At 41.7% G+C, this 18662-nt stretch overlaps 1 protein-coding gene across 1 annotated transcript in view; it reads right to left on the bottom strand.

Moving 5' to 3' along the window:
* The window catches only part of CACNA2D4 (calcium voltage-gated channel auxiliary subunit alpha2delta 4), a 202427-nt gene that overhangs the window by 172236 nt on the left and 11529 nt on the right, over positions 1-18662 (bottom strand). The window contains exons 5-10 of the mRNA XM_087873504.1: positions 13659-13775; positions 12244-12303; positions 8366-8528; positions 6988-7119; positions 6530-6590; positions 2915-3065 (exon numbers count right to left, since the gene is read on the bottom strand). Coding sequence (XP_087729630.1) covers positions 2915-3065; positions 6530-6590; positions 6988-7119; positions 8366-8528; positions 12244-12303; positions 13659-13775 — 684 coding nt within the window. The remainder of the gene's footprint in view (positions 1-2914; positions 3066-6529; positions 6591-6987; positions 7120-8365; positions 8529-12243; positions 12304-13658; positions 13776-18662) is intronic.

The following is an 18662-nucleotide window of genomic DNA, read 5'->3' as shown; positions in this document are numbered from 1 at the left end:
TCAGCTGCACAAGCTTCAGCTTAGTGACAGGCTAAGTTATTGAGAGAGATCAGAAATTACTTCAGGGCTCCAAATCAGGCAGAGTGGAGGAACAATGTATTGGTTAGTGAGCCAAGTGCTGCGATAGCACAGTGGGGCTACCTAGGGATATTCCCACTTTTGCTCTGCTAAAGATCTCACTTCCATATCTCCACAAATCCATCTTTTAAGGATGACATGCCAGGGTTGCCCCTGTTGTGGCTCCGTTGCCTGAGCCTGGGCTATCGACAGATGCAGACTCTGAGAGTGAGGGAGAGGAGTTGGCAAGGCCTCCCTCTCCAGGACCCTCCTCTCTGGCAATGCCTCCGGAGGACACCGAAGCCCAAAAGATAGGCCCAAAGCCAAGCACGTCCCCGCAGCCACAGGTGGACAGTGACGAAGGAGATAAGTGCTGGCTGGACCCTCGGCAGAGGCGCAGGGAGAAGCGTGCGCAGCAGAGGGGAAGGCGTCCCAGAGATTAGCTGAGTCACTGGACCACACCCCAGGGTATAAATGTGGGTGTGGTGGCTGGTTCAGTTTGTGATGAGCAAAAACTAGAAATAATCCATGATCTCTGCGTTACTGGACTTCTGCCTGCCTTGTCGGACTGCATTTGGACTAATCCTTGTATTGTGGAAACTTTGCCTGCTTTATCGGAATGCTTGCAGTCTAATCTTTGTTTTGTGTGAGTAAAGTCTAAATTGGCAGCTAGCCACTGGGTTGCTGCCAGCTTCATCTTCAAAGATTTTGTCGTGTGGTTTATTAACTCCAGGCCATCTGTGGGGGTGCGTGTGTGGGACGGGGACAGAACAGCCCCTTTTTGCGGGATGAGGGTGGAGAGGGGGTGATGTGAGGGCTCTCTTGCATTTTAATCTCACAAAATTACTCTTGAGAGTAAATATCCTGTCCGAGCCTGTTCAGACTCTTAATCTCATAGCAAAAGCTATTTTTAACAACTGATGGGTGACCAAAGCCAGATAAAATAATTTCTATCTGAAACAAATTCTGCAAGCTAAAGTGAGAATTTGGTTTCATCCCAGGATTCTATAGATATATTTAGCCAGAAATATTTTTTTTTGTTTTTTTGCAATGATATGTGAAGCTAAGCAATCAGGGAAATCACTTCTATAAAATGTAAAAGTATCCCAAAAAGATGTGTGCAGGGGTGGGCTGCTGGGGGTTCGCAGGGATTTGGGAGAACTTCTAGCTAAGATTCTGTGCAGTTTGAAGAACCTACAAATCCCACTCCTAGCTGGCCCTGCCCACCCTACCCCTCCCCTCCCAGGAGTCCCCACAGGGCCCGTTTTGGATGTAGGTAAGTGCAGGGCATGCGCAGACGCTCAGAAAGAGTGAAAAACGGGCTTACTGGAAGTTCGGGAAGGCTGGAAACGGGCCCGTTTCTGTCCTCCAGAGGGCCTCCAGAGCCTGGGGAGGCTGTTTTCGCCCTCCTGGAGGCTTGAAGAAAGCCTCCGGAGCCCAGGGAAGACAAAAATACCCCCCCTCCCCACCGTGGTGCAGGAAGCTGACTAGGCCACACCCACCATGGCCATGCCCACCCAGCAACCGGGCAGACTGAGCCTGTAGTACAGTGGACTAAAGCACTGTTATTAACATCTGCTGGTTGCAAATACTGCAAGTTCAATTCTCACCAGACTCAAGGTTGACTCAGCCTCCCATCCTTTCAAAGGTAGGTGAAATGAGGACCCAGATTGTGGGGACAATAAGCTGACTTTGTATAAAATATACAAAAGTATGAAGGCTATTGCTTAACGCATTGTAAGCCGCCCTGAGTCTCCGGAGAAGGGTGGCATATAAATTAAAGCAAAAAAAAAAAAGAGAGAGAGAGAGAACCCCTTGCTAAAATTTTTGAAGCCCACTCCTGGATGTGTGCTTTTCTTTTTTAAATAAAATAGAAGCATCCATCCATGACCACAAGATGTAGTAAAAAAAAGTGAAGATGGTAACAGTCTCCTCCATTGTATGTGTCAGATGTGTTGCAACACACACACACACAAATAGATGGCACATCAAGCACACCATTGTGGCCACCATCCTTGTTTTGACTATACCCTGCAATATACCTGAGTTACAGTCTTTTGGAATGAGTAGTTTATGCTTTGAATATATCACATCCGTTAATAAAAGGGCTGATTGTCCAACCTTTTGTAACCATTCAGCATACAGGTTTTACGAAAAGTAGACCTAACTGCCCACCAGAACTAGACACAAGAACAGTTTTTCCCCCGAACACCATCACTCTGCTAAACAAATAATTCCCTCAACACTGTCAAACTATTTACTAAGTCTGCACTACTATTAATCTTCTCATCGTTCTCATCACCTATCTCTTTCCACTTATGACTGTATGACTGTAACTTTGTTGCTCATATCCTTACGATTTATATTGACTGTTTCCTAATATGATTCGATTGCTTATTTGTATCCTATGACTATCATTAAGTGTTGTACCTTATGATTCTTGATGAATGTATCTTTTCTTTTATGTACACTGAGAGCATTTGCACCAAGACAAATTCCTTGTGTGTCCAATCACACTTGGCCAATAAAAAATTCTATTCTATGCTATTCTAATTGTTTGGAGGAACAAAAGAGTTTACAAGCAAAGTTCCTGAATAAATAAACTGAGCATCTAATAAAGATGATGCTTTGTTTGGCTTATGTCACATCATTTTTCCAGGAACACTCAACAACCATCTGGAGGTAAATTGGAGTGAGATTGAACGACTGGTCCAAGTCATCCAATGAATTTCCATAGCCAAGCATAGATTTGAACCTTGGTTTTCCCAGATCCCCATTTTAAACACATAACATCCCACACTAACCTACCGGTAGTCATTCTAAAGGAAAAGAGAGCTTCGAGGAAGGAGATACTTACTGCAATAATATTGACAAAATCATTTTCTCCCAGTGTGTCCAATATAGTGACAACAGTGTGCTTAGCAATGGTGAGTCGCAAACCCTTCATGCTTCCACTGATGTCCACTAGAATCACAATATCTTTGGGTGATGTAGCTGCCTGGATATACCTTGGGATAGATGTAGGATAGGAAAAGGAACTCAGAAATAGAAAGTAAACATATTAACTGAGATACAGTGGAGAATTTGGACCAATCACAGCACTCATTATCCTAGGCCATGGGTGTCAAACTCGTCACATCACGCATCGGGCCCTCAGGCCGCCAGTTTGACACCCCTGTCATAGGCTGAAAATACTGAATATTCAGCAATAGCAATAGCTCTTCCTTCCTATTCTTCTTTCTTAGTAATGTAGGTACAGTGAATCTCTGAGTTAAGAGACTGATTGAGCAGGGAGAAATGCCCATTAAATTCCAAATTAAGGCAGTTTACCTTATTTGTATTATAGTATCAGTACATATAACGGACATAGTGTATATGTCAGTATATATTAAGTATAATCTATATAAACTTAATATATCAATATATATTAAAGAGACACGGTGGCTCAGTGGCTAAGATGCTGAGCTTGTCGATCAAAAGTTCGGCAGTTCAGCGGTTCAAATCCCTAGCGCCACATAACGGGGTGAGCTCCCGTTTTTTGTCCCAGCCTCTGCCAATCTAGCAGTTCGAAAGCACGTAAAAAATGCAAGTAGAAAAATAGGGACCACTTTGGTGGTAAGGTAACAGCGCTCCGTACACCTTTGGCATTTGGTCATGCTGGCCACATGACCACGGAGATGTCTTCCACCAGTGCTGGCTCTTTGGCTTTGAAGCGGAGATGAGCACCGCCCCCTAGAGTCGGGAACGACTAGCACATATGTGCAAGGGGAACCTTTACCTTTACCTTCATCAGTATATAAATGACATAAATCATGGAGAATGGGATAAAATGAGCATAACTTTAAGTTCTTGCTTGAACCACTTCAAGTGCAATGAACTTCTCCATTAAGGGCAGGGAGAAGGTTGCCTAAGTAAAAATTTGGATAATTGTACTGTGAAAAGCAATAGGTCTTTCTTCTGAATACAAATGCATAGGTTTGTCCAGACTTTAGAATTGTTTCTGCTTCTCAGAGATAAATTTATTTTGGAATGATTAGGGTTTAGCTCACATGACAAAGACAAAGAAAATGTATGGAGTTAATAACTGAGATAGGAGATTCACTTTTAATAGTTCTTGTCATGTCAAGATGAGGAAACAGTTTAGAGATGCCTTTTACAACATGCATGATTCTTCTGGATCGTAATATTGGTGCACTCCTACTAAATCTCTTGATGTTTTCACAAAAATTAAAGAATGGAGTGGATATGAGTCTTTATTCAGCTTACGGAAAAGCCAAACAGTGCTTGAAAAAGAATCATAAAAATTGTTTTATGGAAATGCACTGAGCTGGCCTCCAAGAACGCCCAGATATCCAAAAGTTGTTGCCAAAATAATATTTTTAATAAAGCACAAAGGAAATGATTCAACACTTAACTGAAAAGTGTTTATAATAATTACATATTTAAATACAAACATAATCAAGTCCAAATTTTTAGTCCTATCCATTAATTTTGAGACCACAATCCCTAGTTTAATAGCCCCAAATTTGGGAGATTTAATTCTGATAGATTAGACTGATTTATGGAAGGTGGGTTCCAGTGGTGGGTTCCTCCCGATTCGGCCCGGTTTGGCCGAGCCGATAGCTGTGACGATACGATGTCACCGAATCGGTTCTCTTTGTCCGGGACCTTTTATTTCTTCTTTTTTAGCCCAGCTGATAGGTGCGGCAGAGTGGATTGCCGCACCTCAGCTGGGCAGATTCCTAACGTGCTTGCGACGAAGCACGTGCACGAAGAGAACCAGTAGTAAAGCTGGTTGGAACCCACCACTGGTGGGTTCCCTATGAAAAGCAGAAGCAGAAGAATACTGGTAGCCAGTGCTCAACCTTAATGGGATTGTTAGTAAAGGCAGTCCTTGACTTACAACCATTTGTCTAGCTAAATTTAATAAATTTAATAAATAATAGCCACTTTTCACTTTACCAAGAGCCTTGGTAGTACAGTGGTTTAAAGCACCCTGTTATTAAGACCAGCTGCCTGCAATTACTGCAGGTTCGAATCTCGCCAAGGCTCAAGGTTGACTCAGCCTTCCATCCTTTCTAAGGTAGGTAAATTGAGGACCCAGTTTGTGGGGGCAATAAGCTGACTTTGTATAAATATACAAAAGAATGAAGGCTATTGCTTAGCGCATTGTAAGCCGCCCTGAGTCTCCGGAGAAGGGCGGCATATAAATCAAATTTTAAAAAAAAAACTTTTCGAAGTTACAATGGCACTGAAAAAAGTGAGTTACAACCAGTCCTTGCATTCACAACATTCATGCAATCAAAATTTGGGTGTTTGGCTGTAACAAGGTTTTAAACAGAAAGCAGTATCTAGGGCTGGGGTGGAAAACTCAATTTCATTGAGGGACGCATCAGGGTTGTTTTTGACCTCTGGAGGGGGCTTGGGGGCATGGCCAAGGTGGGTATAGCCAGTTCAACATCATTCCTGTGGGGGGGCACCTGTAGTGACCCCAGCACTCTGCCAGCAAAAACAGGCTCCCGAGCTTCGTTTTTGTTGATAGAAGCACTGTGGACCAGTCCTTCACTGTTTCCAGGGCAGCCCCACGGGCCAGATCTAAATACCCTGCAGGGCAGATCCGGCCCCCCGGCCTTGAGTTTGACACCCCAGATCTAGGGTATCCCTAAAATGGGAATGAAAAAAATGGAAGGGGTAATTGTTTTGTATTGTACAAAACAATTTTATATGTTCCAGTACAAAAGAACTGAATAGAAGCTCGTGGTTGAACTGTGGAGACAGTTCAACCACGGTGGTGGTGGTGCTCTCTGGTTCTTTGCTTGGTGACATTTATTACCCAACTAGGTAACATCATCAATGCACTGATGATATTCTGCACTGATGGTGTTATCTAATTTATTTATTTATTTATTTATTATTCAAATTTCTATACCGCCCTTCTCCTTTCGGACTCAGGGCGGTGAACAGCCAAAATAAAACATTTATACATAAAGTGCGATTAAAAATAGATTTAAAATAATTAAATTTGGCCCATAGTTTAAAATTTATCAATTTAAAATCCATATCAAAATTTAAAATCAACCATAAAATCATAAAATCAAGAGAGACCGGCTAACTGAAAGAGATGAGTTTTTAGGGCCCGACGAAAAGTCCGGAGGTTGGAGATCACTCGTATCTCTGGGGGTAGATTGTTCCAAAGGGTAGGTGCCACCACAGAGAAGGCTCTCCTCCTGGGGGTCGCCAGCCGGCATTGTCTAGCCGACGGCACCCTGAGGAGGCCCTCTCTGTGGGAGCGAACTGGCCGGTGGGAGGCTATTGGTGGCAGAAGGTGGTCCCATAAGTACCCTGGCCCTAATTGGGTAATGAAATGCCTGCAAGCATGCCACCAAGCTCAGAGAGCATCAAGGACTCCACAGAATGAAGGTCCACTAAAGCAAATGCATGAATATTGGTTTCTTCCTTCTAAAACTCTCACCAGCCTCGATTTCTGCAGTCAAAGGAAAGGACTCCATTTTCATCTGGTATCCATTTTATTCCTGAGGAGACATCACAAGACATTTGTACGGATGTTACAATATAAATATCAGGATTTGTCTGCTTTTTTAAAAAAGTAGGCTTCTTTTGAGAGATAGAATCTAATTAATGAACATTTTTTTTTACTTCTGTATGTTTTTTAATCTTGCAATTACAGATGAAATCATAAAAGCCTATTTTAATTGTGATTTTTACAGATGTTGACATTTTCGTCCTTAATAATCACATTATCAGAATTTTGTAACATAGGGTAAATGTGTATTAGAAAAAAAATAAAGCCGTCAAACTCAATAGAATCGTACTGATTCTCAGCTTCCTTTATTCAGGAAAAATGACTTTTGATTTACTCTACTTCTCAGGTAAAACCTAATTTTTGGAAAAATGAAGACAAAGTAAGACCTGGATAAAGCCTGAAGAATCCTGTTGTGCTGCCAAAATATTGCCAAGTGAGAGTTGGGTCTCGTTCAAAGTTCTCCACAAAAACAGCATCCAAGGCTTCCGACATGTAAATTCCATTTATAATGTCGGGGTCTGAGGGAAAAAGAGAGAATCAACTTTATTCAGTAAAAGAAGAACTACCTTTTGAAGAATAATAAGCATGACTTTGAATGATAGTGAACTGTTTACAAGTTAATTTACATCTATTCAAGCTTCTCCTTAAAGCTCCAACAGTTTAATCTGTAGGTGTGGGAAGCTCCCCACCCCATCCCAGAAGAATGAAATATTTTGGGAAATATTAAAAAAGGCAGAAGATTATATTTCCCTAAAGGAGAAATGGAGAAACATGGTTTTTAGAGACAGGAAGCAGCCCCCAAGTCTTTCTTAATAGCCCACAACAGATGCCAGCACTTAAACGATAAAGAACTTATTGAAAGAGGAAGACAACTATCTAGAAAGCTCTATTCATAAGCAAAGCAAATACTGCGGGCAGAAATCTCGCAGCATATTTAGAAACTCCTTGCAGACAGCTAGCAAAGGCAGAATGGTAGGATTAGAAAGCAGCCCCTGGTGATACTGATAATATTGTTAATATGTTGTTAGTTACCTAGAGTCACATTTTCAAGATGGCTGTCATATAAATTGAACAAACAAACTAATATTGGAATGAGGAAAAGAACAGCTGAATCTCCATTTCTCCATTTAATTAATAACAAAACTATTAACTGTCTGTTAATGTCTAAATACTAACCCCTTTTAACCTGCAAAACATGCCTTCTTCCCCTGAAGTGACATCTTTAAGAATTCTTCACCCAGTTCTAGCAACCAGCAATACTACATAGCAGTGATGGGTTTCAAAATTTTTTACTACCGGTTCTGTGGGTGTGGCTTGGTGGGTGTGGCATGGCTTGGTGGGCGTGGCTTGGTGGGCGTGGCTGGGGAAGAATACTGCAAAATCCCCATTCCCACTCCACTCCAGGGGAAGGATACTGTAAATTCTCCATTCCGTCCCCAATCCAGGGGAAGGATACTGCAAAATCTCCATTTCCTCCCGATCAGCTGGGACTTGGGAGGCAGAGAATAGATGGGGGCGGGGCCAGTCAGAATTTTTACTACCGGTTCTCCGAACTACTCAAAACTTCCGCTACCAGTTCTCTAGAACTGGCCAGAACCTGCTGAAACCCACCTCTGGTACACAATATATACGTGCATTCACACAACAAACATATGTATGGCTGCAATCCACTTCTTTATCTTTATTTATAACATGTGCTTTGAGCCTTGGCTATCACTTTCATGCCAATTTTACAATAAAACTATAGGGGGGAAAAAGATGAACCTTTGTTGTAGACATTGGTTGGAAGCTGTATATTACTGGACGTTGTGTTCACCGGCAAATTATTGAAATGCTCATTTGGCTCCAGAATGAATTCCTTCCCAAGTGACACATAATTACCACTTTCATCCTTTTCATTAATCAAAACAGCATTGTAATAATCAAACTGGAAGTGAAGAAAAATACAAAAATGAATGGATACATAATTTTCAACAGCTAAAATTCATGCTGAACCTTACATTTCGATTTGAAACGAATTCTTGGATTCTATCAAAACCAATGGTGCTTGGTGAAAATAATTTCACCTCCAAATACAAGTGTTTTTATGGAGAAAGATCCCTAATAGATCAGGCCACAAAGAGTTGTGAAAAATTCAGTAAACAAATTCTTCAATAACAAGAATAAAAGGCAAGTATGAGATTTTGGAGGGTGCCCAAATTTAGTTAGATTATTCACATTATTTTTTGGGAGAAAGAAAATAACACAATATTAACCTTGTTAATATACATAAGGTTTTCCTGACTTTTCTTCTTTTGGAAGCAATGGGAAACATGCAGGAGGTTATATGTGTCTTTTTCACTGGAACCATCGCACTGCAAACAACTTAGAACTAAGGAGAAATTTCCTGACAGTTAGAACAATTAATCAGTGGAATTATTTGCCTCCAGAAGTTGTGAATGCTCCAACACTGGAAGTTTTTAAGAAGATGTTGGATAACCATTTGTCTGAAGTGGTGTAGGGTTTCCTGCCTAAGCAGGGGGTTGGACTAGAAGACCTCCAAGATCCCTTCCAACTCTGTTATTCTATTTTGTTCTGTTCTGTTCTGTTCTGATTGCCACCATGGTTATTTTCAACCAATCCGTCTTCCAATTCACATATACAGTACATGGTTCTCTCCAGCTTGCCCTCACTATAGTCTTGCAACTACATTAAGCCAGGAGTCAGTAGATCATGATTGAAGAACCCATGTTTCTCCATCCTAAACAGCCAGAGGTAAAGCAGAGGTGCTAGGGATGAGCCAGGGTGAAGGCATAGAAAGAAAGCCCACTTTAATATTTTTCCCATTGCTTTATGAAAAGTCGACAGGTTGGCAGCTTAAGCCTGGGAGATCAGGAGGAAGCACTATGGCATGCCTTCTCATGGGCAGTAATTACAAAGAGTCCATTGGAGTTGGGCTGCTAATCAATTCAAATAAATAAACAAATACACTAGTGCAGTGATGGTGAACCTTTTAGACACCGAGTGCCCAAACTGTGCATGCACGCTGCCCAAATTGAAAGGTGTGCGCACACACATGTTAGCACATGTGCCCCAACATGCTCATGCATGGACATGTGTGTGGACATGCATGCACATGAACAGCAGAGACCCGAAGACCAGCTGGCCGGCGGGAGGCGGGCATCTCAACACCAGCAGCGCAGCAAGATCTTTTTCTTTTGTTTCATCATTTGCAAGGAAACAGAAGCTCATGAAAGAAATGCCACGGAGATCTGACCTGGGGCAATGGCACATGTGCCAGCAGAGAGGGCTCTGCATCAGTGGTGAAATCCAATTTTTTTACTACCGGTTCTGTGGGCGTGGCTTGGTGGGCATGGCTTGGTGGGCGTGGCAGGGGAAGGATACTGCAAAATCCCCGTTCCCATGCCACTCCAGGGGAAGGATTTCAAAATCCCCATTCCCTCCCCACTCCTGGGGGAAGGATATTGCAAAATCTCCATTCCCACCCCACTCTGGGACCAGCTAGAAGTGGTATTTGCCGGTTCTTCGAACTACTCAAAATTTCTGCTACCGGTTCTCTGAACTGCTCAAAATTTCCGCTACCGGTTCTCCAGAACCTGTCAGAACCTGCTGGATTTCACCCCTGCCCTGCGTGCCACCTTTGGTTCGCCATCACGGCACTAGTGAATTCCAGGGGTAATGGAAAAGGACCAATTTTCTCTGTCTCCTATGTTGAGCCTGGTTTCTTTAAATAAATAAAAAAAAAGAACAAGAGGTGGAAATGGCATGCCCTAACTTAAATTACTGGATTAATCCATTTTTAATGTACTGCATAGTACATAATGCATGTTTTAATGTACTGCATTGTACGATGTGGCAGCATAAGCAGTTTGAGGTGCCTCTAAGGTAAGCTGCACTGTGTGCCAGTTTGCTTCCATGTCCAATTCAAAGAGTTGGACCTTTAAAACCTCTCATGGCAAGGGACCAGACTACGAGGGGAACCATCTTGTCCTTATTTTAGTCAGGCAGCGAAGTTTAGTTGTGGACCCATCGGTTAAGGAGGCTTGATTGGTGGAGTCTCAAAAGAGAGCTTTTTGTTTTTTAACTTTGATTTAAGTATGGATTTTATATGATTTATCATTTTATTCGTAAAGGGCTCAGAGTCACAGCAGTGTGATGGAGGGTAAAGAAGTTTGATAAATAAATAAACTAATTGGGAACTTGTCTACATGTCTTAACTACTTGTTAAGACATGTAGTATTACAATATTCCACATCTATTCTTGGTCAACACCAGTTGGCAGTAGTCAACTAATTTGGGTAAATGTGTTGTGTGTGAACACAATCGGAGAGAATTCAATGTAGCCATCTACAGCAAGAAGAACCTGAGATCCAGCTCACTGGGGCAAAAATCACTGGGTAAGCGTTACAAATGAACAGAGATTTTAGCCTTGTATATCTGATACCCTCCATTTTAGCTGAATATTTGGGCTGAATATTTTTTAGACTTCTGCATCCAGGAATGAATCATATGCTAAAGAGGTGGGGAGTGTCCACTATTTGAACTTTGTGCTCTTTTCTTCTTCACATTCACTAAAAACGTTCCAATTTCATTTAGTTCAATATACTTCACTTTCAGTAACTAGATTTATATTACGAGTACAACCTGTATGTTTGCAAATCCCCGGTGAGATTAAAGTTTGCACAGTCAAGCAAGAGCAGTTTTGCCAAAATTAGCATGACCTATTCATGAATATATTTCCATAACATTGGGTCTACATAGAAAAAGTATATCACATTTATGGCATCCATTTGATATTTTATGTTCTCTCCACACCATACGGAAACATCATTAGTTTGGCTCGGAGAAGCACCATAATGCTTTCATTCATACTTAACAGCCTCTGCCACTGTGGTCAGCTTTAATAGCATTGATTTTAATTTTAATACCATTTATAGAACATCAGTACTCTGCAATGGTTATCACTGCAGGCTGCAGCTACGGCTTTAGGTAGGCTCATAGTCAAAGACAGATAATTTATACAGGGAAAAGAAACTAGTTTACATATGCTTATTCAGTTCCTCAGAAAATGTAATTTTAGGTAATGTTTAATGTCTGTTTAAATGGGATGATGCACATTTAACATCACAGACAAGTATGCAACTTTGTTCCCAAAGATAAATCAATGTCAGACAAAGAATCAGAAGAATGCAACAGCTGGCCCTACCAAGGATGTAAATTTAACATGGCATAGAGCAGAGGTATCAAACTGGCGGCCTGGGGGCTGGATGTGTCACGCACAGGCCACGCCCACCTCAGCTCCGCAAAGGCAAAAAATGCTGCTATACGTCACAATAGGTCATGTGACACGATTGAGTTTGACATCCGTGGCATAGAGCATAGATGCCTTTGAAAAGCCAGTGGCCAAGAATGATGGACTTGTAACCCTCCAGATGTTGAGAGACTTCATCCTCTTGTATCACCAGCCTTAGTGGCTGGCGCTAACCAAACTTGTCATCCATTAACATTTAGAGGACTACAGCTTCCCCATCTTGCCATAATTTGTAGGATGCTTTGGAGACAAATTGCCAGTTGTCTACATGAGACATAAATTGACTTTACAATGGATTATCTGAACTTAAATGATATCAAATATCTTTTACCTGTAATGATGAGTTGTACTCATGATAAACATCTGCGTCTTCTGCAGCTTCAACTAGCCGCTATAACAAAGAAAGAAAAGGGGAACCTGAGAGACCTTAAATGGAACCAACAGTAAAAGCAGCACATCTACATGTGTACAGGCGTGTTTGCAAAAAAATCAGGATGGCAACTACAACTGTGCTGTCAAAACCCCAAAGGATGCTAACATTCCTGTCTTGTGATGAAGGCATTTGTGCCTGTTGAAATTGTAGCTTTAAGACCAAAATGAAAGACATAGAATATACTACACTACATGGTTTTGGGAAACAAGGAATCTATGAATACTGGAACATAGAAAGCTGCTTTATAGCCAGTCAAATGACCACTTCATTTAATACAATGTTATCTTTTCTGACTGGCACTGACTGAGTATTTGGCAGGGGGGTTTCCCCAAAAACAAGCCCTAGCCCGATTTTCATGCATGTGCCTAATATAAGCCCTATCCCAAAAATAAGCCCTAGTCAAGCCCCGCCCACTGTCTTAACTAGGCACATGCGCAAAAATCAAGCTAGGATGCGGGTGGGAGGTGGAGCTGCCCCAAGTACCATGCACCCGCTTACCTTAGAACTGCCGCAGCTACACCTCCGATGCCCCAACACCTGTTGCACTGCTGCCCAGCTTCTTCTGCGGCCGCTCGCAGCCAGATGCCATGTGGCTTGTCGCGCAGCCCGTGAAAGTGTGCAAGTCATTTCCAGTGGACTGCACTTTATTTCACCACTCACTCACCACACACAACAAGCCTCGCGGCATCCTGCCGTGAGCAGCGGCACCACGTGACGTGCCATGCAGCCTCCTGCAGCGAGTGGCAGCATACCGTACGTATACTTGGGTCGCATTCTTTTCTGCCTTCTCAGAAGGGACGCAAGAGTGAAAGAAAGTGCAGTCAAGTGGAAATGGTTGGAGTGCACTTAGAGGAGTTTAGCCAAAAGGAAAAGGATAGCTGATAGTAGCTTTTTAAAACATTATTTCCTCAAAAAAAAAAAAAAATCCTCCAGAAGTTAAAACTGCTTTAATCAGCTGAAAAACAGCTAGGAGAAAAGCTTGCAAGGGCTGTGTGACAAGTCATGTGACATCTGGCTGTGAGCAGCCACAGAAAAAGTGTGGCAGCAGCATGACAGGTGTTGGGGCATTGGAGGCCTGGCTGTGGCAGTCCTAAGGTAAGCAGGTAAGACATCCCCCCAAAATAAGACCTGGTACTTATTTTGGGACCCAAAAGAAAATAAGACTGGGTCTTATTTTCAGGAGAAATCAAAACCCACAAGCTATATAGTGGCATATTATGCTGTGTTTAGAAATCACTGTGTATTCACTTTTCACATTTCTTTCTTTTTCTTACTTCCATGTAGATAAAATTTGAGAGCCAAGTAATCCTTACCTCAACAGCTTCTACTTTTCTATATAGCATTCTTGCCATTTCTTTAGAGAATAACTTTACCAGTTCCAAGCCATCCACCTCTTTGATCTTTAGATTTGGTTCCACATCTTTATACTTCTATCAAACAAACAAACAAACAGAAGGACAAATTCACAGCTGAGATTTTCAGTAACCACAGTCTGGACTCCAATGAACAATGATTTTAAAAAATGCACATGCATCAAGTTAAAATAGTATTCATAGACCTGAGATACAATGATGACCTAAAACCACAACTAAAATCTTTTTCAGACTTCAGAATTTCAACTTCACCTCTTTTGGTTCCGAGAAAGCTTAGGAATTCATGGATGTCAGACCAACCATGGATTTATCTGAGATCATCTGTTTTTATCAATGATCACAAGAGAGCAAAGGATGGCACTCCAGCTGTTTTACCCACCCTCGTACCCTCTCCCTTTGTCTTCAACTATTTCTTTCGCTTCATATTTTCAGGGTGAGAAGGGACTCACTGCGCAGGGGGTCAGCAAAGCCTCTCCCCAGATCTACTGTGAAGGATGATGACAAGATGCAAAGTGCCTTGACTTTGGAAGGAAAACCTAAGAGATGGGAGCATGGGTAATTTGTAATCCCAAATTACAAATCACCCATGTCTGCCTCTTAGGAAATACTGTAAAACTACCTTCACAGCATTTTATTTAGAGCAGCGGCTGATGTGCAAGATAACCATCAGCTCATGATCTCCACAAATAACATGGTCTAGCAGGGCACATTTATAAGCTGAGATAGCTGTATCACTGCTTTGTGGAAGGAGCCATAATTAAAAGGAAAAAGAATAGTGAGATGAATAGTCAAGGATTCTATGTGTCCTGTTTTACTCTTCTCTAGAGAAAGCAGTGAAAGATATGAGGAGTAGCAAACACCTTAAGAATAAGGAAGGGAAGAGGAGGTCAGACAAAAATAGAAATGAGCCTCCATTCCAATAGGCTGGATAGAAAGCTGGTAGCTTCACCTGGTATGATTAGCAACATGCAGGTTTTGCAGGATTAAAGACAGTCAGTCTCTCCCATCCATGCTGGTGTTAATAAAAAGAAATAAGGGGGAGGTGAAGCTGATGACAGAGGTTAGCTGATTGACACTGCCAAGCAGCAATGTTAGTGAGTGAGAGTTTAGCACTGATATGGAGAGTCAGTTTCATCTAGTGCTCAGGCACCAGTCTACAAATTGGGAGACTGTGAATTCTAGTCCCTTCTTAGACATGACCGCCAGCTGGGTGACTTTGGGCCAGTCACTCTTTCTCAGTCCAAACCATCTCATAGGATTGTTGTTGTGAGGAAATAGGAACAGGAGGAATAGGAGGTATGCTTGCCATCTGGAGTTTTTTTTAAAAAAAAAAAAATCAATACAGCAAATAAATAAAAGTGAAATAAATAAAATAGGCACAGGGCTGAGCAGAGTAGCACATTTACAATTCATATCCAAGCTATCCTGCTCCCCCCTCCCCTTAAAGTCTGTAGATATGTCATGCCCGCACAGCAGTTCAGCCCTGCTAGCATTTCAAAGAGTTTAATCAGCAGAATGAGATGATCGCATCACAAATATGCATGCTGCGTGCCTGGCACTCTGCTTTGTGCTTTGTGCTTTGTGCTTCTGATTTGTACAGCACATCTCAAAAGCCAAGCACTATTAGCAATGATAAAAACAGTGATAACTGAGGGGTAGGGTTGCCAGGTCTGCTTCCAAAAAATAGCGGACAAGCGGGGGGGGGGTGTTAAGTAGTAAAAAAATAAAAAAAAATTACAATTAAATTATATATTTTCTTACAAACATTTTAACACGTATTAAAATAATCACTTCAAAATTTTACTTAAAATTCAAAACATCAAATATATTATAATAATATGTAAAATATTAAATTACATTTTACTTTGCTGTCGTGTGTATTTTTTATTTGACTGCGCAGCTTTGATCAATTCTTTGTGTTTAAGGGATAATTCTTTAATTTCAGTACAATGTTGAGAAATATTAAAAAATATACAAAGTTCACTTTGAACTGATGGTACAAGCAGTCGGTTACCTTCATCAGTCCACAAATTTCCCATGATGCTGAAAATTCATTCAACGTTTGCATTTGATACCGGAATTGATGCACAATACTGGAACAGTTTCAGTAAACTCGGAGCTGGCTCTTTCTTAAAAAAGTATGTCCACTTATCAAGGGATGAATCGCCCTGCAGATGAACATAAACTTCTTCTAAGGCAGAAATTTCATCAAAGAGAGTATTGGGTAGAAGTTCTTCTCGCCATGGTGATAATAACCAGATGTTCGTCATTTCTTCTAAAGTTGGAGGATTAATGCCATCAATTAGATTGAAACAATTTAGCGTCTCATATACTGAATCGGTGAAATTATACCACTTTTCTAGGTACGCAATGGCTCTTTGATACACGTTGATGGCTTCTTTCTTGAACTTTTGCACGGCATTCTCAGGCAAATGTTTTTTACGTAAGGCAGATAAAACTTTCATTCCAAAAAACTGCTCATCGTATTTTTTTTGCAAAGAATCATGCAGCTTACACATGATAATGTGAAGATCACATGCAAGAATTTTCTTGCTTTCCAGCTTCAGTAGGGTGTCTTGCATTATTGACATGAAGAAGTGCATGAAATATAAATACAATTCTGAAATTGTTGGTTCATCGTCCTTTGCGAGTTCATTTTCCTGATCCGAAATAAGGTTCCAGATAACCTTATGGCACTCATCAGATCCAAGAGAAATAAAATACGATTTTAGAGGTCTTAAATCCTTTAGAGGATCTTAATCTTAAAACCTTTAGAGATTTAAAAGAAGTCTTTCGACCGCTTTAAACAAACTTAACCAACGTGTTGGAACATGGCGCAAAACTTCATGGAATTCTGACTCGCAAAACTTACGTACCATTTCATCATAAAGCTTTTGAATAAAAAAAATGTCCACTATTTTGTGAAAAAAAATAGTGAACATAATGTGAAAAAAGCGGACTGTCTGCTCAAATAGTGGACACCTGGCAACCCTACGTGGAGGGGAGAATGTTTCTCAACAGGTATATTGACGAATGATAACTAACGTTTTGTCCCTCCTGAGCAGTACAGATGGTTTTAATTACAAAAGGGATGAATAAGACCTGTATAATTTGACATGCATACTTTGAAGTGTTCTTAATACAATATGTTCAGGATCAGGATGAAAGGAAATGGTTTCTTCTTGTTTGCAGAGAAATACATTTGTGCACACCTCTAATTAGGTAATGCCAGTTAATCCCATAAAGGCACTTACTCCTCTCTTAATCAGAGTGCCTTCTTCAACCTTGAAAACTTTCCTTGGTCTATGACATGTGTATAAGACAGAGAATTGATATGAACCAGATTCCAAAAACTGGGAATCTTCTATCATAATACTACAAAACGTAGCTAGATTAATAAACATTTGAGACATGGACATTTTCCAGACAGAGAGTTCCTAATGCCTTAAGGCACTAGTCTGTCTTTTCGTTTTTAAAAATGATACAACTGGTGGAATAAGAGCTACATATAGAGGAGGAAACCATTCTGGACCAGAGATGGGTTTCAGTAGGTTCTGACCAGATCTGGAGAACCAGTAGCAGAAATTTTGAGTAGTTCGGAGAACCGGTAGTAAAAATTCTGACTGGCCCCACCCCCATCTATTCTCTGCCTCCCGAGTCCCAGCTGATCGGGAGGAAATGGGGATTTTGCAGTAACCTTCCCCTGGATTGGGGAGGGAATGGAGATTTTATAGTATCCTTCCCCTGGAGTGGGGTGGGAATGGAGATTTTACAGTATCCTTCCCCTGCCACGCCCAAGCCATGCCCACGAAGCCACACCCACAGAACCGGTAGTAAAAAAATTTGAAACCCACCACTGTTCTGGACTCCTTTAATCCTCATTCAACTTTAGTGGACAACATTGTTGGGTTCTACTGCTATAAAATCCTAACAGTGAGTACAATTTACCAGTGGAACAGCTTGCCTTCAGAAGTTGTGGGGACTTCATCCCTGGAGGTTTTAAAGAAGAGACTGCACAGCCTCCTATCTGAAATGGTATAGGGTCCCCTGCTTGAGCTGGGAGTTGGATTAGAAAATCCCTTCCAGCCAGTGGTGGGTTGCTCCCGGTTCGGTCCGGTTCTATAGAACCGGTAATAAAACAAGTGGGAGGCTCCACCCACCTGCCACGACATCATCATGGATGATCTGTGCATGTGCAGAAGCACGCGTGAGCAAAGTGAGCACACCAGGGGTGGGTTCTAAATTTTTTTACTACCGGTTCTGTGGGCGTGGCTTATTTTGTGGGTGTGGCTTGGAGGCCATGTGACTAGGTGGGTGTGGCTAGCTGGTCAGAGTCATTTCTGGAAGGTCCTCACACTTACGACCAGTCCTCGCACTTACGACCCGACTCATTTGTTTGCTTTTAACACTGATCAGCTGTAGGACAGCCCTTTGAAGCCCCGCGGCAAGAGTTTAAACAGTTTTTTTCCCTCTAGTCATCAGCTGGAACTCAGGAGGCAGCAATAGATTGGGGGTGGGACCAAATAAAAGGTAAGAATAACGTGGGGGGTGGGGGAGTGGGAGGGCAGGGGGGGAGAGAACCGGTTCGGTGACGTCATATCGTCACTGCTACCGGCTCGGCCGAAACGGACCGAACCGGGAGGAACCCACCACTGGAGCACATGCACCCTCCTGCTGCAAACCGGTAGTAAAGGTAAGTGGAACCCAATTCTGCTTCCAGCTCTATTCTGATTGAAAGATGTCTATGTCTCAGAGCATAAGAGATTTTTCCCTAGTCATTTTCTTTTCTTTGTGCATAGTTTTATATATGGTATTGGTAGTAACAGGGGTCACTTAGGCCATTACTCAGATTTGAAGGCAAGCAGACAGAGATTTAAGGACACATCTCTTTGATAGTCTAGTTTTATGATACATAAATAGTTAGAACAGAAAACCAAAGCTGTA

The sequence above is a fragment of the Pantherophis guttatus genome, chromosome 7 (genome assembly GCF_059756535.1).
Source record: "Pantherophis guttatus breed Tessera chromosome 7, ASM5975653v1, whole genome shotgun sequence".
Classification (NCBI taxonomy): Eukaryota; Metazoa; Chordata; class Lepidosauria; order Squamata; family Colubridae; genus Pantherophis; species Pantherophis guttatus.
The sequence above is the reverse complement of the archived record's forward strand: the minus strand, read 5'-3'. Positions and strand labels throughout refer to the sequence as shown.